The following is a 23,345-nucleotide window of genomic DNA, read 5'->3' on the forward strand; positions in this document are numbered from 1 at the left end:
TTGCATATGGCAAATGCTCTGCTGATATTTGTTCAATGACTTTCCAGCTTTAAAATTTTCAGGCCCTTGTTGGATTTGAATAAATATAAAGTGTGTATTCTTTTCATGTGTTTTTCTCTTAGACAACTTTTTCTGATTGAATGAAAAGATCTCAGTTCCATTTGAGAAAAAGATGATAAGGCCAAGATTTAACTGAATTTCATATTTCCAGGTAATTTTGAGTTGAGGGGAAATTTTAAAAATCAGAAGAACTAGAAGGACAAACATGTTTTAATAAAAAAATTTATTATAATTATTTACACCAATTCCTTGGTAAGCATATAAATGTAAACTTTTATTGTTGGCATTATTTCACATACAATTTATCCAAATTCAGAGTTAATACTGTCGTTTGAGAGTACAGGTAGTGAGAAAATTTTGTTATATTCACAGAATATACATCCACGTGCATTCAAAATGTGTCCCTCTCTAAGCCAGTGGTATAGACACTGTCCCATTGGCTCTGCTTCTGCCTCGCAGGTGTACACTGGGGTCAGTCATTTCATCCGCATGCTCCTCACTCTTCTTTTCCTTCAGGCTGTTGATAAATCTCAAGGTAATTTCATCCCACTCTTCAGGCAACAGCATCAGCAGAAATCCAATGCAGATAATGATGGTGGCAGCTAGGCGCACAACATTGAATATCACCTCCTGCTTTAGAAGATCCACAGCTAGGAAAGAAAAAGCAAATCAGTCACAGTCTGCAATGGTTACTTCTCTAAACACAAATGACCAAAGTCAATGTTATGTCTAGAGATTCCCCAAAACTTCTTTACTCTTTCAAGTTGGTGTCTCCTTTTTCATATCGTTACCTATGTTTGCTTTCCATTCCTTTCTTCTAAATCATATTTATCCCTCAAGGCTCAGCTCAAATTCCCTGTAATTTGACTTCATAACCTCTCCAGTTTTCTCTCTTAACACTTTCCCCTTCACCCCTTCACCCTTCTCCTGTTTCATTGGACCATTGGATATTTTTCAAAAGAGCCAGACTTGTTTGTGTCTAGGTCTTTGTGCAGGCTGTTCTTTTAAAAAATTTGAGGTAAAAGTCATGTAATATAAAATTAACCATTTTAAAGTGAGTTTAGTGCATTTAGTACCTTCACAATGTTGTGCAATCATCACCTCTATCTGGTTCCCAAACATCTCCATTACTTCAAAATAAAACCCTATACCCATTAAGAAGTTACACCCCAGTCCTTTAGCTCCCCTCCCCAGATCCACTAATCTGCTTTTCCCCCTTATGGATTTACCTACTTTGAATGTTTCATCCAAATGGAACCAAATAATATGTGACTTTCTGTGATTGACTTATTTCATTTAGCATCATATTTTCAAGATTCATCCATGTTGCAGCACATGTCAGCACCTCATTCCTTTCCATGAGTGAATAATATTCCATTGCATGTATTGCAACTTGGTTATCCATTTATCTGTTGATGGACGTTTAGGTGTTTCTACTATTTGGTGATTGTGAATAGTGCTGCTATGAACATTCATGTACAAAGGGTATGTTTGAATCCCTGTTTTCAGTGTTTTTGGTTATATGCCCAGGAGTGGGATTGTTGGGTATATGCACACTGTTCTGTTTTGCATGAGATGCCCTTCCCTCCTCATATCCCACTTCATCCAGCTAAACCTTCCCTTAGATCTCTCCCTTTAGGCTTCTTGCAGGAAGCCTCTTGGATATTCCTTCTAGGGACTCATAGCATTCAGTACATACCTCTATCAAAGTACTTCTCTATATGTTGTAATTACTCTCCCTCCCTATGCTGTGTGGTCCTGCGGGCAGGGACTGTGCTTATTCAAGATCTTGCACCAATGTTAGCACAGTTCCTGGCATATACTAAGTGCTCAGAAATTATGTTGTTGAACGAATGAACTCATGGATGAACTTTATTGACAATTCCACTCCTCTCTGATATTTCTTTCCTATAAACATCTTATAGCCTCTGGAGTCTGTCTCATACAATTTGGCAATTAAGAGACTCTACTTTGTAGAGTCACAAGTTGTTTCATGAAGGTTGATCTTTTCCAAATCCTTTTTTTTTCTGAGTCAGAGTTTCACTCCGTAGCCCAGGCTGGAGTGCAGTGGCATGCTCATGGCCACCACATCCTCAACCTGCTTGCGGGGTTCAGGTGATCCTTCATCTTCAGCCTTCCAAATAACTGTAACTACAGGTATGTGCCACCATACCTGGCTAATTTTTTGATTTATTTAGAGATGAGGTCTTACCATGTTGTCCAGGCCTTTTCCAAATTTCATTGTAAGTTTCTTTTTAAAAATTTTTTAAATTTTTAATTTTTTCATTGTAAGTTTCTTAAGGGAAAAACCACATAATTTTTTTCTTGTCTTTTTTTTCACAACCCTGATCGTATAATAAGTGCTCAATAAACACTTGATTATCCTAGAGGAAAGAAAAATGAGTATGCAAGATTTGAAATCATAGAATCTTAAAGACAGAAGGACTGTACAGTCATCTAGATAACCTATCTGGCAATTTCACTAGAAAGATTATCCTGGAAAAATGGCTTCCCCTCTTCTTCCCGAAGTGAGTCAAATTGCTTTTCCTTATATCTGTTCCAGAGGGCCATCAGCTCTGCCCCCAGGAGAAGCTTCCTCAGTTCCCCACAGCTAGTCTGATGAGAAACCAGCACCCTGTACATTTCCTACTTTTTTATTAGTGATGTGCACTTGAAAGTCCTATGCTGGGATGCCTTTTGTTTCCACAGGACTGCCTCTAAAAATACACCAAAATTAGGTTGTCAGGGAGTTACATGAAACTCAAATGATACATTTGGTATTCAATTCTAAAAGCACAACCAAGTAAAAACAGTGTTTTTGTAGCTGCAAATTTTAAATCTGCTGCATAGTTATTCTGTTGTCTGCCACCTTCATGATATTTGAAAACATCTTTCCAGGCAAGGGACATAATTCACAATTGTTAGGAGGAACAGCTCAGAACATAGAACAAACATGGCAGGAGACATGTTGTGGTGGTCAGAATCTGCACATGTCAAATCGTACCAGTACCTGCATTTCCAGGAACACTGAGCACTGTTCCAATGGAGATCAGGATTGGGTATGTCAGCACCACCCCGACATTCACCAGGATGTTGAAGGCTGTAAAATGAAGGAGGATATACAGGATGAAGGGAAATTATTATGCTGGGCTCTTTTGTTCTCATGGTAAAATAATCAATGTCTTTAAATGGGCATTCAAAACTGTTTGCACCTTTGGTCAATTAATCCTCTCATTTTGGAGATGGGTGTATGTGCATCTTGCCTGAATTAGTCATTCTTTTTTTCTCCTCTGCCACTCTGGTTGCCTGAGCTCTTGCCAGTTGGTTGGCAAAAGGTGTATAGAGCAATGCAAAGAGATAAAATAATCAATTCACTACACTGCTTATTAGCAGTACAAAGGTATGTTGGGGCCAGTCAGAGGTTAAAAGCAAGTGATTGATTGAAGTTTGGTGCTTTATCTCTTTTTGACTTTGCTTTTGTATGCCATACTCTTGGACATTAAAATGTTCTAGTGTTACTACCTAAAGGAAGGTCTATCCAATGTCAGCCTACGCCATTTTATCCCCTCTCTCTTGAGGTGAGCATCATACAGGCAAGCAAAGGTGGGCTCAAGGTAATTCACTTAATTTCATGTACTCTTTCCACATCCTGAATTTGTGCATAGAAAACCAGAGGGTAGGTCTCCAGAGCCAACTGAGGGTGTAGTCTGATGCTCTTTAACACCTTTGGACATCTTTAGTTAAATATAAAATTAGTTAAAATAATTATTTATCCTCTTTGAAAATTCTCAAAAACATGTCTTCAAAAATAAAAAAAATATAAATTACAGAGCATTATTTTAAAAGAGTTCAATCAAATGTTTATTTCAGAGGTTAGAGAAACAAATATATATATTTTTGAGTTGGAGTCTCACTCTGTCACCCAGACTTGAGTGCAATGGCTGCTCCCGGCCACCGCAGCCTCGACCTGCTGGGCTCCGGCGATCTTTCCGCCTCAGCCTTCCAAGTAGCTGAAACTACAGGTGCACACTACCACACCCGGCTAATTTTTGATTTATTGTAGATATGAGGTCTCGCCAAGTTGCCCAGGCAGGTCACGAATTGTGGGCTCAGGCAATCCACTCACCTCAGCCTCCCAAAGCGCTGGGATTACAGGCTGAGCCACCAAGCCTGACTGAGAAATAAATATTAGCAACTATAAAAGGTCCTCAGTTCAGAGAAAATCTTTATGAAAATGACTCAAATATGTTGCCTATATTGCTGTAGAACCAAAGAAAGTTCTAGAACCCTTCCTGTTAGGATAATGTGTATTCTTCTATAATTATATATATAGATATATAATTATATCTATGATTCCTACTTTAAGCCCACTGGAGTTATTTGTGCTTGCTAGAAACAATGGGTTTGACTTTCTCAAGACTTGGGCTCCTCTATGATGTTCAGTAGTAGTGACAATCAAGACAAAGGCCCTTCCTAAGTTCATAACTGCTCCTTCTTCATGGAAAAGATGCAGTGAGAAGGATTCCAGCACCTTGACACTCTCGTCAGATTCAGGGAGTCAAATATGGTAAATTCTAACAAATTGGAAATTTATTTAACACGGCACAGGCTCTGCTGAAATCTTCATCTGTTATTTTATTGGCTGAACTGGATATTTTTCAGACTGAATGGAAGCATTGGTATTTAGGGAGAACTGAACCCTTCTCACTCAACAAGAGCCAGATTACTCATTGAAATACGTTGTCTGTTTTTCTTTAGATCTTTAGAAAGAACACTTACATTCTCTTTGATAATCTATGGGGAAAAAATATGTAATTCTATGTGTTATCCAAAGCATGGGACCCCACTTGAGTTTAAGTGTAATTCAGACATTCCTAGGGGAGTGAATGAAGCCAACCTAAATGTGGGTTAAGATATTTTCTGGAAGATAGGTCAACCTGAGAGAAGGAGAGGCAAGTAAACAACACAGTCATGTTTATAGGAGATGTGCGGTGGTTGAGAGCACAAACTGCTGTTTGTCTCTCAACCCAGCCCCCAACTAGATCATATCTGATTCCTAAGAAGAGAGGGATGGAAATAAAAACTTAGGAATGAGAGCACTGAAGATCCTAAAACCACGGGGTGTGTAACAGTCAAGAGAGGAGCTCTCTGATTTGTCACAGCACAACTTTGGCACAGGAACTGGGCAGTGTCCCTGAACTCTGGAGGATGGACCTCATAGAGCTCAGTGCTGACTGGCATGATGCCCAGTGGAGTGTAGAGACCACGTTGCTTGGTGGAGAATGCCAGCATGAGTGGCACCCAGCCTCAGCAGACCTGCCTGGGAACAGGATTAGACATGCCAAAGAATATTCAATGGTGGAGGGCTATGGCAAGGTAGAAATCATGCGTGCAATGAAGGGGCGAAGGGAGGGGGACAATCATGAAATTTTGACTTTGATTGTTTCCAGTTAGGCAGTTCCTGGCCAGAAAATAATCTAGGTGCTTTTAAAGAGGAGGTTTCAGTGTTATGGAAACACTGCTATTGATTTCTTTTCAATTTAGCAGAGGTTATGAGAGGTGATAACCACACATTTTTGGCCTTGAAAAGTAGAACTCAAGGGATCAGCAATTATGTTTGATTCGTCTCTTGAGTGTTTCCTGTCTGTTTAAGACCTCTCCTGAGGGGCCTGGGCTGGAGTGGAAAAAGATGATCCAATCAATATCCTTGTGGGAATGAAAATAAGGACCTTTTTCTCCCAGGAATTGCAGTGCTGCTACTATTTCAAATCATATCACCTCAGTGAAGAAGGTCAGCTGAGGGTTGGTGGCTATCCCGCAGGTCGAGTGTGGACAATGGGCAGTGGGCAGAGGGGGCTGACCTTAGGTAGTATGTGGGAAGGAGAGCGAAACAAAAATGATTTGATTCTGAGTAAACAGACATTGAGTCATTGGGTTGTTGCTGTTTTTCGACTCCTTGGTGAGAGAAGAGCTGGCTTGTTATTTTTCAGGCTCTGCCTCACATCAAGTGACAGCAGCAGCACAGCTTGAAAGCTGGAGCCTGGAGCTCAGGTGAAGCAGCCAGTTTCAGTTATCGGGAAGTGGGGGTGAAGACATTAAAAGGACTCCTGCTGGCTTTTTCTTGGCCATTGACTAGGCATAGTCAGCTCAACCAAGAACACCAAGCCCAGTGCATGCTGTGTTCTTCTCTTAACTGGTGATGACCTCCTATCACAAATCCTTCTTCCATCCTTAGCTAGTGCAAGCTGTTTAACATGTATATGAGCTTGTCTTCCCTTTGCTTAAAGATTATTAAGGAGACTTTAAACTCAAACACCTCACCATGGCTTTCCAGGCCCTTCCCAATCCTCTGACACCCAAACAGGATTGCAGTGGCACAACTCCAGTTCACTGCATCCTTGACTTCCTGGGCTCAAACGATCCTTCTGTCTCAGCCTTCCGAGTAGCAAGGACTACAGATGTGTACCACTACATCTGGCTAATTTTTTAATTTTAGCTTTTGTAGAGACAAGGTCTCCTTATGTTGCCCAGGCTTGTCTTAAATTCCTGGCCTCAAGTGATTCTTCCACCTCAGCCTCCCAAAGTGTTGGTATTACAGGCGTGAGCCACTGCACCCAGCCCCAACCTGCTTCCCTCTTAAGTAGCATTTCCTTCCATCCTCCTGAACCCAGTGCTTCTACCATTTTGAACCACTCCAAGTTCCTTGAATGCATCCACTCTCTTACATCTGTCTGACGTTATGTGGCATACAGGGAACATAATAACATCACCCAGTATATAAGGAAGAATGGATGAGGTTGCTTGAAAGCCAGTGGTGCGCAGAATGGCCTGGGCCTCCAACTGCACAACTTAACCCATGGGAGGAATGCTAGTAGGCTAGCTAGGATCTAATAATCAAACACTAGCCTGCAGAGAACCTTCTAAACAGCCAATGATGTTGACCAATGTGAGTTTGGGGAATAGAGCACGGAGGTGCCCAAGGGAATAATCCTACCATGATAATTTAACTATCCAAAGGAAGATTGAGTGACATAGGGAATGTAAGGCAAAATCTGAGGCCACTTACCCAGCCACAGCCCTGCCATCCCACAGAGGCAGCCCCATGGCAGAGCTGCAAAAGAGGACCAGTGCTCCACCTTGGTGAAATACAAGATGACCGGGGTGAAGGAGATGAAGATCAAATTGAAGAAGCCCAAGGTGGAGACAAAGTGTGCAGCTTCCCCAAAGTTGGCACTTCCCAGAAACATCTTAAACAAAACCTGGAATGGGAAAGAAGCTCCTTAGCTACACAGTTGCAGACTTTGCAGGAGCAGAAAGTTCTATTGATCAACCCGGTGAACAAACCGGCCCAGAGCTTATTCTCCATTTCTTCCTGAGCTGCCGTCCCTCTGGCACTAGATGGGCTGTTGAGATCAGGCATTAAAATACTCTATATAACCTTCATATGAAATAGCAAGTGCCATAAAATGAATTTGTTATGGTGTTGAAAACTGCCGGGGCACTGTACATTGGGTTAAATGCCACCATCAGTGATGGGTATAGGGTGAATGATAAATAAGAATGCAGACAAGCCAGAAAAATCTTCTAGGATTGACATGCCATCAACTCTTCCCTTCAAGCATGGGATTCATTTCACCCTTATTCCAACAGATACTGAAAATGAAATTGGACAAAGACCCTATCATTATGTTGTTGAGAGAAACAGTAATGATGCCTTGGATTTATAAGCAATTTTCTTTCTGAGCTTAAAGTGTTTTCACAAACATTTTGTTTATTCTCCTGATTAAATTTTTTTCTGGATTATAAAACTATGTACAGAGGAAAATGGCAAGGATAAATGAATAGGTCAACTAAGGTCACAGAACATACTAATCCTATAACATGTAAGGGAGATCTTTTCTGCCTGGAATTATTGTACAGGTATGATTTTGTGCATGCCAGCAAATATTATCACTCTTTGAATGAATATATTCCTTAACCATATCAGGAGAAATCTCTCTATAATCTAGCCATCCTGGCTACATTCTAGGCCCTACTTTTAATTTAAACTGAACATATTACTTTTTCTCTTGAAAAACTTAATCAGCAGAAATTGAGTATGTGCTAGTCTTTGGTCACATCAGACATCTTGGTGGAATCTCAGCTGGGAAGCAAGTTAGACACTAATGGTCACTGAGTGAACACTTGTCAAGCTTGTCACACAGAATCAATGCGCCAGGAAATGTCAATATGGAAATAGATTTCATGCCCTCTGAGCCACAGTGCTGGTTGAATAATCAGAACAGGCATCCAGGAGGGATGAAAAGGGTACTTTTTGTCTTCCAGAGACTGTCTTTCTCACTGAAATACCAAGAGAGGTGAAACTGGAACAGTTCTTTAATACATCCAGAAAGTTGGCTTTTAAAAGTAGAGCTTTGGGGAATAACCTTTTAGATCTGCTCTTAGTCCTGACTTTTGAAGTCAGCTGCAATGATTCTGAATAGAATTTTCACTGATGACAGGGAACTCCAGTGGAGAAAGAATGGAGGTACACACAGCACACTCAGAGCATCCATCAGAGAGAAAAAGAGGTTTTTCATTTTCTAGTAACATGAGCTCCTATGGCATGGGGTTAATACGTGGCAAGAAGCGAGGTCTCAAACAACAGGTTGTTTATTCTAACACCACCTTTGAGTTAAAATAATGACTGCAGATAATTAAAGAAGCATAGGGAGAGGAGAAGCCTCTAATGTCGAATAATTGCCTGATAACAAGAGGGCTGCAACATAGTGTGCAGACTTAGGAGTTGGCTAGTTGAGAGTTTTAATCTTGGATCACTTCTTGGCTGTATCACTTCTGGCAAGTTACTTAATCTTTCCAAACCTCAGTTTCCTCATCTGGAAAGTGGGAATAAGTTTATTTATGCCTCATGAAGTGGTGCTAATACAAGCAAAATTTTTTGGCAGGTGCCCAACACATTAAGTACTCGATTTACTTACTATTATTTCAACACATCTATGTTCTGTTTGTTTTAGTATTGCCTTCATTTTATTTTATTCATTATTATTATTTTTTAGAGTCGTGGGATATATGTGAGGATTTATTACATAAGCAAATTGCGTTCTGATGAAGTTTGGGCTTCTAGGAAGCCCTCTCTTCCATGGTAGAGGACCTGGTACTCAATGTCTGGAAGTGTGCCCCTTATCCCTCCTCCCTCCATCCATTAGCAGTGTCCAGCATCTGTTGTTCCCATCTCTGTACTGATAAAACATCTATATTTTTCCTAACCAAGGTTTTCATTGTATTTTCTTACTTTAATACTTAAGTCTAAGCTATAAGTGACAGCTGACAACAGAAGAAAGTGCACAGCATACCTTATATAATGCAGATGTAGAGGCTGAGCCCACTGCAAATGCTACTCCTATGATGGAATCAGCGTGGAAATTATCTGCATACGCCATCATGACGATGCCGGTAATAGCCATTATTGCAGCAACTATCTGTTGAATAAGATGCAAAGAGATAGAAAGAAATTGAAGCCTCCGTATCCCAGAATGAATAACTCAGTGAAAGTTGCTAAGTACTTTCACGAATGTTGCTAAGTGCTACCTTAAAAATTACATTTTGTACATCACTGCTTAAATGCAAGAAGGCTCAGTATTAGAAATAAATCAGCATACTATGAGACATTCAGGCACAGAATATAAAAGCTGCTCACATTCTAATTAAGGACTAGTAATTTTTAAAAAATTATTTAATGATTTTCACTATTTATTTTTATTTTTTATGGCTAGTAACATTAATTTAACTTTTAAGCTCAACTTTCTAGAGATTGATAACCATATTGATGAAATAAATTTAATAAACAGTCACTTCTTAGCACTTTCATCTATACTGTATTCTTTTTCTTTAAACAATTCAGCATACATTTTCATCAGGTCCTTGGATCAATGTGTGTTTCTGAAGATCTCCACATAATCAAGACTTGATTAAGAAGATATAATATCGATACAGCTAACAGGTAAAATTTAGGGCAAGGAAAAAAAAGAAAGTAACCTCTCACAGTGATTTATACAGGAACAAGCTGAGTCTGCACTGTCACTTGGAAGCCAATTCTTCCTTTTGTTTATATGTGTAAATTAATTCTATGTTTTAGAAAAACCACTGAAAGATAATTTTATCTAATTATTCTAGAGCATTAACTGAAGTATCCGTAATTCAGCTGAAGTCATAATGGTTTACTGTAAACTGAAGGGATTCTTGGTCTATTCAAAACAGGAGTCCACTCCCTTAGTGACATGCTGGTTTACGGGTGGTTCTTTGTCTTGAACTAGCTTTATTGGAAAACATTTCAAAACTACAGTAAACAGTAAAATAACAACCCTGGAATAGGTAACAATATGTCATTTCCTTGTAAAATAGTCTCACTGACTTTAAAATCAAGATGAAATTTGTGAGAAATTTAAATCTACATGCTAATTAATTTTGTTAAGCTTCAGTTCTGAGTATTCCCAAGTAAATAAATGCCTCTGTAGATAGCTTTTTTTCACATATGGGACTCTTTTAAACATTATTAATGAATAATTTTTTTATAACAAAATATGTATCTTTTTTTTGTGAGGTCGGGGTGTCACTCTGCCACTCAGAATAGAGTGTGGTGGCACAACCACCGCTCACCACAGACTTGACTTCCTGGGCTCAGATGATCCTTCTGCCTTAGCCTTCCTGGTAGCTGGGACTATAGGGGCACACCACTATACTTGGCTAATTTTTTAGATTTTTGTAGAGATGAGGTCTCACTACATTGCTTAGGTTGATCTTGAACTCCTGGCCTCAAGTGATCCTCCTATCTCCAGTTCCCACAGTGCTGGGATTTCAGGCATGAGCCCCCATGGCTGGCCCAAAATGTAGATCTTTAACATGTAACTACACACTTGCTTGAAGCCAGCACAAAGTGTGCTCCCAATGACACAGAATTCAGAGATGGCAAAAGCAAGTCTTTTGTTAATAACCACCAAAAGCAAGTGCCCCATTGGTTTCAGAGTAGCTCCACACTAAAGTGTCCTTTATGAAAAACAGCAGGAGGATTTGAGAACAGACACCAACATGTCAGCAGTGAAAAACCGTCTTCATAAAACATTATCCAGGAAGCTGCTTGATGGGAGGCATTTTTCTTGCTGAGTGAATATCGTATTCTCTGAAGTTGCCAGGCGTGTGTTCTAGTTAGACTCTGCCTCAAAGTATAGGGAATAGAATTTAATACACACACCATGAGGTGTCAAGGAAATTTTCTAAACAAGAAGTAATAGACTTATAAATAAACATACTGAAGGGGTTATCTAGACCTGGAAATTTTGTGAAGGTTATCATTTTCCTTGATTTGGAATTTATAGTTCAGCTAAGGATGTGCAACAATTCTTTGGGTGATTCAATTTCAGAGAAATAAAAAGGCACATTAGACACTGGCATTTTCTGATTTGTTTTTGTGTTTAAATAATGTTCACAGGTTAAAGCATTAATGTGCACAAGTAGATTTCTCTCATAAGACTAAACTTGTAGGACAACAAATTTGAACTTTTTTTTTTTTTTTTTTTTGGCCAAGCCATTTGTTGTATTTTTTTGTTTAAATAAGCAGGTGATTACTTCAAGCAAGGTTAACAGAATACAGTGTAAATAAATCCTAACAAACTTTACACCATGTGTTTTTCTTTCTTTCTTTTTTTGAGTTGGAGTCTCATTCTGTTGCCCAGGCTGGAGTGCAGTGGCACACTCATGGCCACCACAGCCTTGACTTGCTGGACTCAGGCGATCCTTCTGCCTCGACCTTCCAAGTAGCTGGAACGATAGGCATGCACCATCATTCCTGGCTTATTTTTTTATTTACTGTAGAGACGAGGTCTCACCAAGTTGCCCAGACTGGTCTCAAACCCCTAGTCTCAAACATTCCTCTCACCTCAGCCTCCAAAATTGCTGAGATTACAGGCTTGAGCCACTGTGCCCAGCCACCATGTGCTTTTCATATTTAAAGTTATTAAAAGTATTTTATACTATATAATATTTGGATTTAGGCAATTATATATAGTATGCAATGTGGAGTTTAGGAAATTGTGAAAACAGCCCATAGAGAAACTGAAAAACATAAAACTAAAATACTGTCTGGAAAATGACAAGCATTTAACACAATTATCCCCAGAATATGACCACAGGTGGGAACGCTTCCTTTTCTTAGTCAGTCATTAATAAATATATATATGCATATAATTTCTATTATAAGTTTTCTGAATATAGGAATTGGATATGGTTAAAGATTATGTAATTTCACAGCAATTCAAAATTATAATCATAGTGACCCTCGTAAAGATCTTCGTTACTTGTTATATTCAAGTGCTTGTGAAGATATTAGTCTTCACCTCTAAAATTGACGTATCAATTACACCAGTATCTCTTTCAATTGCTTTTACAAAGAGAAATATTTTTCACTTTAGGGGGCCAGATAACACTGTTAGTTAAGTTCTAAAAGCATGAAAATCTGAATATTTCAGATGTTAGAAAAATTCTAACTTTTGTAGGTTATAAAGTAGATTCCTTGGGAGGAGGTGTAGTAGGAATAAATACGTTATTTGCCACATTTTAATTTAAATTTCACAACTATCTGGTAGGACAAATTCTCTATGGCCATGTTTTAAGAAATTTTCAATTTCTTATCTACACAGTTGTAACTAAAGAAAAGGATCCCAGCTAATCTTGAAAATGCAGGAAAATGTTAGGTGTAGGGCCTATTTAAAGTGGTCGTCTGTAGATCCCAGAATGTCTGTGCTGGGTACCACTGGTTTAGCTTTAGAGACTAAATACACTTTAAGTTTCCAGAGAACAAATAAGGGTCTGATTTACCAGCCTCATCCAGTTCACTGTTTCCCATTCACAGATTGTTTCCGCAACTATTATTAGCATAACAGTACCAGCTATTTTAGAGTCTAAGGCATTGAAATGAACCTTCAATTGCTTCTCTTCCAGCAGTGTTCCTTCAAGATTATGAAGACTCTAATGAATGATTGTAAACCAAACACGTTTCCTTACTTTGCCTTGAGACTAATTCTGTCTCTTGAAGCTGGGTGAGTAGGAAGCAGCTTCACTTCGTTTACAATGGATCTTTGAATCCCAAAACCTATAGCAGCCCCTAAAATGCAGGTCTCAAACTACACTGCTGGCAGTGGTTGTACTCAAGTTGAAGACTGAAGGTCAGCAGTTCTGTTTGGATACACTCTGTTTTACCAGTAAGCAAGTCGCTGATAATTTTCCTTTTTCTCTCCATGAGTGGATTTGCATAGAGTTCATTTTCAAGGAACCATAGCTAAAAAGAACCCTTGAACTTCTGAAAATGTTATATTTAAGGTTCTGGGAAGAGCTATGATCTCTTACTTAGATCTAATTTAACTGAACAAGAGCTGAAATGTGAGAAATTAAAGAGGTGTGGCAATTTATCACCGTCCAGACACTCTGTGTGAGGAGGAGGGAAGTACCTAGGACAGAAGTAAACCCAAGGGGTGCTGAACCTCCTCTGAACTCCTTCTCTCCCTACACACATCAATGTATATGTGAAATAATCCATTTGAAAATTATCTCAAAGGAAGACCTGGATAGTGAAGAGGGAAAACAATCACAGGACAGACATATTGCACCTTGTTGCAGGCGTTATGAATTCCTTGTGGGCATACCATCTGAGAGCCAGGACAATTCAGCTGACTCCTCTCTTGACTGTATTCATAAATCATTGTCCTGCCAAGAGGGGGGATGACAGGGAAGAGTCCATTCTCCACTGCCTCCGCCAGGAAGTATAGAGGTCCTGGGTGGAGAAGTCTTCACTGCACATGAATGAGCAGTAACCAAAGGCAAGATGGAAACAGAAGGTCATCTTGAATCTTATCTTAATATGTAATATCAGTACAAATCAGTAGCAGCTCAGCTCCAGTGTCCTGTTTTAGAGCGTTCAGTGGCCCAAAATGAATTCAAAGAAGTACAGGTTATGCAACGAAAGATTCAGTTTAACTGATATACTCCAGTCAATCCTTGAAAGATCTTAGAAAGTCTTTGAAACAGCCACAGTTTGGGGAGTTAACTGCATAGGGACTCAAATATAGCTGGTAAATATATGGCTGCCAAGCTGAAGGGACATAAATTCATCTTATAATTGTCTAAGAAAGTTGGGGTCTGCTGAACCATTCACCATCACTAATTTTCTCTATATTATCAAAGAAATTTGAAAATGAAAAAAATTGAATTAATATAAAAAAACAAGAGAGGTACAAGACTTGAAAGAAAAGTTTCTAACATTCTAGTCTGGCATTTACTTTTCACTGGAGTGAGACAGATAACAAAGAAAACTCCCAGCCAGTGGTGCATTGCCCTTGGGAAGAACTTTCTTTTATTTAGGTGGCTTCTCTGGGTCCCATGAATAGGAACACTAAGAACAGGATCCCAGAGAGAGAAAAAAAATCTATCTTCAAAGCTGCAAGAGCTGGATTATAACTTTAGAACATTTTTGCAATTTAAAAGATGATCCTTTAGAGAAGTTTACTAATTTTCACAGGATGATCACATATTACCTAAAGCAATTTCTCATGAAAGTGTTTTTTAACATATCACATCAAAGGTTACCAGTAAATTGGTTGAAATGATTTCAAAATAGAAAAGCTAAATGTGTAACAGATTAACTATCTGTAATTCAATCAGTATTCCAAAGAAACAAAATATTAACAAGTTATTCTTAACACATAATCCATTTTAATGTGAGAATGACTAATTCTGGCCCACTGGTGGTTCAGATAAACCTATGTTTACTGATATTATAACTTAAAGCACCCTTCATTCTGTTCATGATGTTATTTTGACATGAAAAAAATAGAAACAGGGAAGACCATAGATTTTCACCTTAAATGTGATCATTCCCGAAACCAAGCATATATGAGAGTTATAATCCAACAAACATCTGTTTCTAAATTACTGAAGCTTTAGCATAAGCCAGAAATATAAATTTTAATCTGATGACTGAAAACACTCCTTTAGCTGTTGTTGTTGTTTTTAAAGAGTAGTCTGGTGGGACATCTGGAGGAGCTGTGCTTTAGATTATTTATAGATGTAGGTGATAAGAGTTGCATTTATGTTGTCAGTGCTCTGTATGCCCTCCTTTAATTTCTCAAATGACCTAATTATACATGTTCTTAATATGTCTCAGGAGGAAAAGAATTGCTGATACTGTCAAAAGGCAAAACGCTGAATATGTTTTGGTGCTTCTCATATCCTATGGCCTGATTATGGGCATCATTAAAATTACACTTTGACATTCTTCCAGAACATGGCATTAAATACTTCCTAATGTTTCACAGTGAGAAGTGAAGCACTTCCTGTCACTTAAAAAGAAAAAATATCTGACTTTTACCAGCATACCTGACACTAATGCTTACTATTTTTGCTATCTAGGATGTCTTAATTTATGCATATATTTATTAACAAGTACTTATCGACTATTTAACATTTCTTCTATCAGGTCTTATTAATTACCAAGGCTGTATTAGCGTCCTCAAGCTGCTGTAACAAATTACCACAAACTTGGTGACTTAAAACAACAGAAATTTAACCTCTCACAGTTTGGAGGCCAGAAGTTGAAGATCCAGCAGGGACCCAGGGTTTCTCCAGGAGATGATACATTCTTTGCATTTTCCAGATTCTGAAAAATGCCCTTGCCTTCTTGTGGCCATATCCCTCCAATCTCCATGTTCACATTGCCTCTTCCTTGTCTGTGTGTCTCCTCTGTGTGAGTCTCTCGGGCTGTTGTCTTGTTAATGGATTTAAGGCCCACCCAGATAATCCAGGATGATCTCCTCTTCTCAAGATACTTAAGTTAATAACATCCACAGACTCTTTATCCAAATAAGGTCACATTCACAGGTTTGGGGAATTAGAACGTGGACAGATCTTTTTGGGAGCCACCATTCAAACCACTGCAAGATGCCAGATTCAAAATGACCATGATTAATAGCCTCTAGGCAGATTTTTAAAGTCTGTGATTTAAATATGTTACACAATTTTTCTTTTCCTTTAAAAGACCTCAAAGAAACTTGCTTTTTTTTTTTTTTTTAACGGGCCTCTTGCATTCAGTGGTTAAATGCATTCATTCACACAAATACAATTGATTTTCTTACTAGTAAATCTAATAGTGAATGTATTGGTTTATTTTTAGTATTTATATGCCACTGAAAGAACACAAAAGCCCTCAAATCTTCCTTTTTTTCTCTCAAGACCCTCCAGGTCATCATGGGTGTTCATGGTGGTGAAATGTAGTGAAGAGAAAGATCTCATAAGCATGACTTCATTTATTGTATTTGCAAATATCTATTGAGCCCCTCCTTTGTGCCCTGCATTATTCCAGGTGTTGGGAGTAGGGACAGGGCTGACTTCCTAGGAAATGACCTGTGTAGATGTGTGGGAGCTTGTGCCTAGAAGGTCTCCACACGGTGTTTAATGCTCTGTTTTTGCCATCTTGAAATTATTAATTTTTTTAACAGGGGCCCTGAAATTTCATATTGCATTGAACTCTTCAAATTATGTAGCCCATGATGAATGGGGCAGGGCACAATATAGGAAAGGTCCCTGCTCTCAAGGACTTCTCAGGATACCTAATGGTAGACAGCTGGAACTAGTGCTCCAGGTATAAATACATGATGCTGAGCTCTTTGGGGAACAAGTCTCAGATTAGCCAGTGGAGAATGTGCTATCACATTTGGGTATATTCTAATGGTGTCATGGACTGACTCACACTGATTGTGTCTTATATTAAACCTTTCTACTTATTTTTCATATCAAGCTTCAGTTCTAAAATCCTGAAAAGCATCTCTCGATATACAATCAGAATTTTCTAACTGGCTATTTTTTTTAAAGCGCTGAAAGGGTTAATGGCCACCATGAGCTCTCTCTCTAATATAGACATTAATTTCAGCATTTGGGAGGGGCCCAAGGACTTTGGACTCATTGCCAACAAGAGTAGTATTTTGATAGCAAATATGTTTCAAATTTGAACTTGGGCATCTCTTTCAGAGAAGAATAAGTTCTAAAATGCTGAAACTCTGGGAAAAGGCTTGTATTCACTTGTACCTCCTTTTAAAGAATTTTTGTCTCAGTGTTTTTTTATCACAGTGGCATGCCAGATTATATGAATGAGATCTGGCTTCTTAAATCTTCATGGCTTCTAAGCAACTATTTCTAACATAGAACAAGTTTACCAAAAAAAAAAAAAAAAAAGTTTTTAAAAAATCTGTGTTACTCCTGAAAGGAATAAACTCAGAACTGAAGTGATTGGTGGAAGTTTAATGAAGTTCAACTAAGGATTTGTATTCAAAAGAACAAGTTGTTGCTTTTTTCCATTTCTAGGTTAGTAACACTAGATATATAGTCACTTTTAAGAGCATTGTGCCATTACCAGTGATTTTAACTGCTGTTTGGTAATCTTATCTACTTACACCAATATTAATTAAATCCATTTGGTGGGGGGCAGGAAGGGGCTGCCTCAACATATGTTGATTGAAAAAAGCAAATCATAATCTTTACCGTGGCTAACTTTCTTAGACCTTCTTTCCTGAGGACAGAAGGAGTTGATTGCACCATTGATTCTAAAAATTACATCTCAAATAATCACTTATTTTCTGTTATAGTGCTTCTTGTTGGAATCGGCTCCCTAGCCAGCAGAAACAATCTCTTTATCCTTTCATGATGTCGTAACTGTCTGGGCTTCCTAGTGCATCTTCCAATTTCAATTTGTACTCAGAACCAGTAGAAAAAGTTTTACAGAAACTCCATAAGACAAAGCAGCTCTCATGATGCCAAAGATTTATGATTAAGGGAGACATCGCGCATTTTGAATCAAGTGTGCCATTACCCTCACTCCCATGAACCTGTCTTTCAACACAATCCACGACAGCAGGAAGACAAACGCTTTGTTACAACAGAACAGAGCAGAGACATCCGTGGCTGTCAGTTTCTTTAAAGCCAGCAAATAAAGATAATTAGTCAAAGTCCATAGGATAGAAAACGGGGCAGTTCTTTTAAGAAAGAGCTTCAATGTCAGACCATCTTCACCAAAAATCCGACTGCATTCCCTAGGAAAGAAAAAAGAAGTTAATACCCAGGTACTAATGGTGGCACATATTCTGTACTTACAAAGGGATTTGCACTATGAGAAAGTTGCCATGTAGAGCTTGAGATGAGAGACATGGGTTTATCTTGTCATCTACAACCACTGAATGCCTTTTAAAATGCACACACGCTTAGTAGAGCCCCATCAAAACTCATTTCGGATGAAAGGATTTCTTTTTCTTATCACTGGCCCTAGTCAGTGATGGTTCTTCCTGCCGAGAGCCCACAGTTATGCTGGGATGAGTTCTCTTAAGTATAGACTTTGGATGCAGGTAAGGGAACACCAATCCCGCAGGAAGACCAGGTATGCATAAATGAGGATAGGCACCTGGGAAGACACTGCTGCCAGCAAAGACTGTTCTCACTTGGCTTGTCCTGTCCCCCAGGTGTTCCTTCCCTCATTGCTTCTCTTTCTTTTCTCCTCTCACTGTCAACCTTCTCCCCTTTGTCACTGCTCTTGCAGAAAGGAAAAAGTGCTCTCTATCCAAATGCCAGCTCACCTGTGTAAAACTCTATTCTACTTAAGCATTAAGTTTTAAGAAATGTAAAAACGCAAAGAAAAAGAATAAATTTTTATAGAGAAGCAAATAACAATGGGTTTCTCTTTGGGATGATGAAATCAGAAATTCTGGACAAGAAACATTGACAGGTGGCAAGCTTGAAATGAAGCTTAGAAGTTGGGAAACACTAATAATTTAACTATGCTTATTATTATAACTGCAGCTACTAGTTTTTAGACCCTTTCAGGATATCAAATAACATTTCATAGGTGTTTAACATAGGCAAATATATCTTTGGCTCTGGTTTCATGCTTTCCAGAGATTTTTTTTCCTAAGAAAACACTCTTGCTAATATTGTGGTATATGATTTTTTCTTCCTAAGTTTTAAATTCACCTGAGACAAATAAATTCCTCTGATAGCATATAAAAGAAATGATTGAATTATCAAAACTTACTTCCAAATGGACAATCATTCATTTTGATATCATATAGATTTGATACTTTGTTGAAAAATCTTTTTATGTTAGTGGTAAGAAAAAACTGGAAATGCTTTCATACAATTCAAGAGACAATAGTCAGGGGTTCTGGTGCTTTGGGACAAATTCTATTTCTAATCTTATACACTAACTCTGTATTTCTCTTGTTCAACCATGAGAGCTTTGGGAGTAACTTCTTGGCAGATGGTATTGATGAGTCTACAGGGAAAAAAGACCAAGGATCTAAGAATTTTCTGAAAAATTTTTACCTGTCATGTGGAGGGGGCCACTGGAGAATATTCCCTTCAAAAACACTGTTTTCTGCTTGACAATAAAAACTTTTTGATTCTGTTTCAAAAATGGTCAACTTCTCTCTACCTGTACTACAGGTGGAGGTGTCTTGACAAATCCCAGATTTCACTAAGTTCAGAGTCAGTCTGATCTGAAGCTCATTCCCCAAACAACATTTCTGCTGGCAGCAGCCTCTTGTTATAAATTGGTTATTTTAAATCAAACCCACTCGGCTTACTTTGAGGTGTTCTTAATGTACTGCTTTTTATACTAAACTTTTTGTTGTTTTTAAATCAGTATGTACATCTAAACCATAGAAGCATTTAAGTAGAACAAAGACACTATATGGGGGCACACAGGTAGTTTCAAACAGAGACAATTTTAGTCTGATGATCATATTTCCTTGCAGTCATTTATTATATACTGCAATTAAAAAAAAACTTCTGCCCTAAGATCATGTCTATTTTGATGGGAATCAAATACCGAATATCTTTAGCAATCATAAATAGATAAATGATTTTATCCTTTCTCTCAAACCAGAAAACATGTATTTTTTTGAATCATTTTTTGTTTGTTTCTTTCATTATAACAAATTTCCATAGACACATATAGAAAATCAACTCATGGTGTGATTTTAATATTCCCAAGCACTTCCAAGTTGGTAACAAAAAGAGGAGCTGAAGATAGACACTCCACACAGTTTGTTACGTTTTTAAGAACAGTCTCATAATGCACCAATGATAAAAGTCATTGTAGCTTAAGAAAAGAAGAAATTACCATTATTTTGGCTTCTGCAAGACACACTTATTCGTCTGAGAAACAATAAGCTGGTGTGGAGAATCTATAGTTCTCTCATCTGCCGTCCACTGACATCCCTGACTACTATTTCTGGATGATCAGAGGAGCCGTCCTGGAGGTTGCTCCTTAGTGTTGGGCTTTTCCTTTTTGCTGCCCACTAGCAAACGTACCTTGACCCACATGCCGCCTTTGTCTTCCTTGAGTGCTGGGCAGGGCTGTGTGACATCAGCCCTATGAGCTTCCTGAGTTCTCCAAGAGGGGGCTGCAGAAGCCAGGTTAGCACAGAACAACCACTAAACCATGGGACACCCAAGTAAGCCCAGCTGCCACTCTTCACGGCTAGCAAGGAAACAGACAAGGCCCCATGTACTCCCAGTCAGGGTGGCATCCTTTGAAGTTTTCCAGGACAAAATCTCCCATTGCATCATTCCTCTGCTTGGGTACCACAGTGTCCAGATTATTGAGCAAGTATTTATGTTACAATTAAAATTAATACAGTTTTTTTGGGGGGGGCTTGAAACACTAGGATGTTCTTTTAAAACATGACTTTCACTGACAAGCTTCTGCAAAGTCAAAGAAACCATCAAGAGAGCAGGGAGACAGCTCACAGACTGGGAAAAAAATATCTGCCAACTGTATGTCTGACAAAGCCCTAACATCTAGGATCTACAAGGAACACAAATGTGCTGAAAAGAAAAAAAAACAAATAGCCCCATTACAAAGTGGGCAAAGATATGAATAGATATTTCTCAAAAGAAGACATAGTAGCAGCCAACAGATTCATGAAAAAATGCTCAACCTCATTAGTCATCAAAAAAATGCAAATTAAAACTACACTGAGATACCACCTAACTCCAGCCAGGAAGACCATCATCAATAACTTAAAAAATAACAGATGCTGGAGAGGATGCAGCAAAAAGGGAATACTTCTACACTGTTGATGGGAGTGTAAACTAGTCCAGTCTCTATGGTAATCAGTGTGATGATTCCTAAAAGCTCTAAAAATCGACCTTCCATATGACCCCACAATCCCCCTGCTGGGAATATACCCAGAAGAACTCAAATCATTCTATGAAAAAGATACTTGTGCATGCATATTTGTTGCAGCATTATTCATAACAGCAAAAACATGGAACCAACCATGCTGCCCATCGAAAGAGGACTGGATTTTTAAAATGTGGTATATATACATGATGAAATATAACACAGCCATAAAGAAGGACAAAATTATGAACTTCACAGCAACTTGAATAGACTTAAAGTCTATAATACCGAGTGATCTATCACAGAGACAAAGAACTGAGTATCACATGTTCTCACTCATAAGCAATCCTTGAACAATTATTGTAATACTATAGAAAAGGATTGGCAGTAGCGGGAAACTGTCAGGGGCGGGAGGGGGGAGGCAGGATTGGCAGTAGTAGGAATCTGCCAGGGAAGGGGGGGCACACCTCATCAATAAGAGTATCTGCATAATGAGCATTTATATACTTAAGCCTGAATTGTACCCCACATCTTTAAAATTAAAAAATTAAAAACAAACAAACAAAAAACCACATGACTTTCAAAAATAAATAGATCTGGATTTACATCTGTGTTTCATTATTTATAAGTGTGTGATCTTGGATGAGTCATTTAATCTTTCTGCACCTGTTTCCTCTTGTGTTAAAATGGGTATAATGACACCACTTTAAAAGGTGGATATTGCTACTGGGGATGATTAAATAAGACACAATATACAAAAGCACCAGTACAGTGCCTGGCATGTTATAGATACTATTTTTTAAAATGAGAGGACTGACTGGGCTCGGTGGCTCAGCCTGCAATCCCAGACTTTGGGATGCCAAGGTGAGTGGATTGCCTGAGCCCACGGGTTTGAGACCAGCCCGGGCAACTTGGCGAGACCTCGCCTCTACAATAAATCAAAAATTAGCTGGGCGTGGTAGCCTGTGCCTGTTGTTCCAGCTACATGAAAGGCTGAGGTGGAAGAATCGCCTGAGCCCAGCAGGTCGGTGCTGGGGTGGCTGTGAACGTGCCACTGCACTCCACCGTGGGTGACAGAGTAAGACTCCAACTCAAAAAAAAATAATAATAATAAAGAGAGGACTGATTCTGCTTCTTGGTGTTCATTACCAACCTTAGATTCTGAATCTCTGCATTCCACAAAATAAATCAACTCATATCCCCAAGCGATGAAAATATGCACATTTGCATAAAACATATTTTCAAACATCTCCGACCAACCATTTAATATGAAACTTACCTGAATTTTTTCATTGGAGACTGCTTTTCTTGAGCAGTGGCCAAATGACCAGAATAATAGACTGGGAAAAACATAATGTTCCAGTTTGTTGAAAACCAAGTCATGAAAAATGGGCAATAGAAGTTCTTATAAGTAATTTTTACAATCTGTGTGGTTCCAACCCAAGACGATGATACTGACAAGATGATCAAGAGTCCCCAGATGGCCTTCAGAACCACGGACGTGCAGGACAAGCAGCGAGCTTTGATTCTGTTTTCTTGGCTGCTGTTCTCAGGATGAGTCTGTGTCCCATCGTCTGCTGGAAACAGGAAAGGAATACAAATGTGTGGAAAGCAGGTTATGAAACAGCAATCAAATGTGTCAGCTCCTTTAAAAAGATGGATGAAACTGAAGAGGCAGACAATAGAAATACCAGTTTTTCTTTCTCTATCGTCATTTGAAGAGATTAACAACTAACAACTCTGGCTGGCTCATTTTCTTTCTAAAATGTTTGCTCTACAAAGTACAATGTATATCTGAACCCTCATCCAGACCGTGAGGATGTTTGTGAACTTGGTGGATGCTATGCTATTCTCCAGTTTGTCCTATTCCCTTTCTTTTAAGAGCATTACACGTCAACCCCCAAAGACTTTGATCTTGGCCAGGTTACCTGCTTTCTGCACTCAAAGATGAGCTGGTGTGAGGCATGCCACTTCCCAGCACTCTCTTGCTTGTCCCTTCTGTCACAAAAATGCAAAATCCCAAATAGAAGCTGTCCTTTTCATCTATGTTGAGGAAGAAGCCTAACCCTAC

The 23,345-nt window shown here is 38.8% G+C and overlaps 1 protein-coding gene across 3 annotated transcripts in view; it reads right to left on the bottom strand.

The window, feature by feature from the left end:
- Positions 1 to 255: 255 nt before the first annotated feature.
- SLC35F4 (solute carrier family 35 member F4) overlaps positions 256 to 23,345 on the bottom strand; it is a 63,218-nt gene continuing 40,128 nt past the window's right edge. Inside the window, exons 3-8 of one of the 3 annotated variants that reach the window (XM_008065967.2) lie at positions 22,554 to 22,848; positions 17,969 to 18,188; positions 9,414 to 9,539; positions 7,127 to 7,319; positions 3,071 to 3,160; positions 256 to 710 (exon numbers count right to left, since the gene is read on the bottom strand). In XM_008065967.2, the coding sequence (XP_008064158.2) occupies positions 469 to 710; positions 3,071 to 3,160; positions 7,127 to 7,319; positions 9,414 to 9,539; positions 17,969 to 18,188; positions 22,554 to 22,657 (975 nt within the window). In that variant the 5' untranslated portion in view covers positions 22,658 to 22,848 and the 3' untranslated portion in view covers positions 256 to 468. Of the gene's footprint in view, positions 711 to 3,070; positions 3,161 to 7,126; positions 7,320 to 9,413; positions 9,540 to 17,640; positions 18,189 to 22,553; positions 22,852 to 23,345 lie in introns of those variants that run through there. The other 2 variants (XM_021716493.1, XM_021716492.1) reach the window with 2 other exon arrangements.

This window comes from Carlito syrichta, unplaced genomic scaffold, assembly GCF_000164805.1.
Source record: "Carlito syrichta isolate Samal-C Ts95f unplaced genomic scaffold, Tarsius_syrichta-2.0.1 Scaffold308823, whole genome shotgun sequence".
Taxonomy (NCBI): Eukaryota; Metazoa; Chordata; class Mammalia; order Primates; family Tarsiidae; genus Carlito; species Carlito syrichta.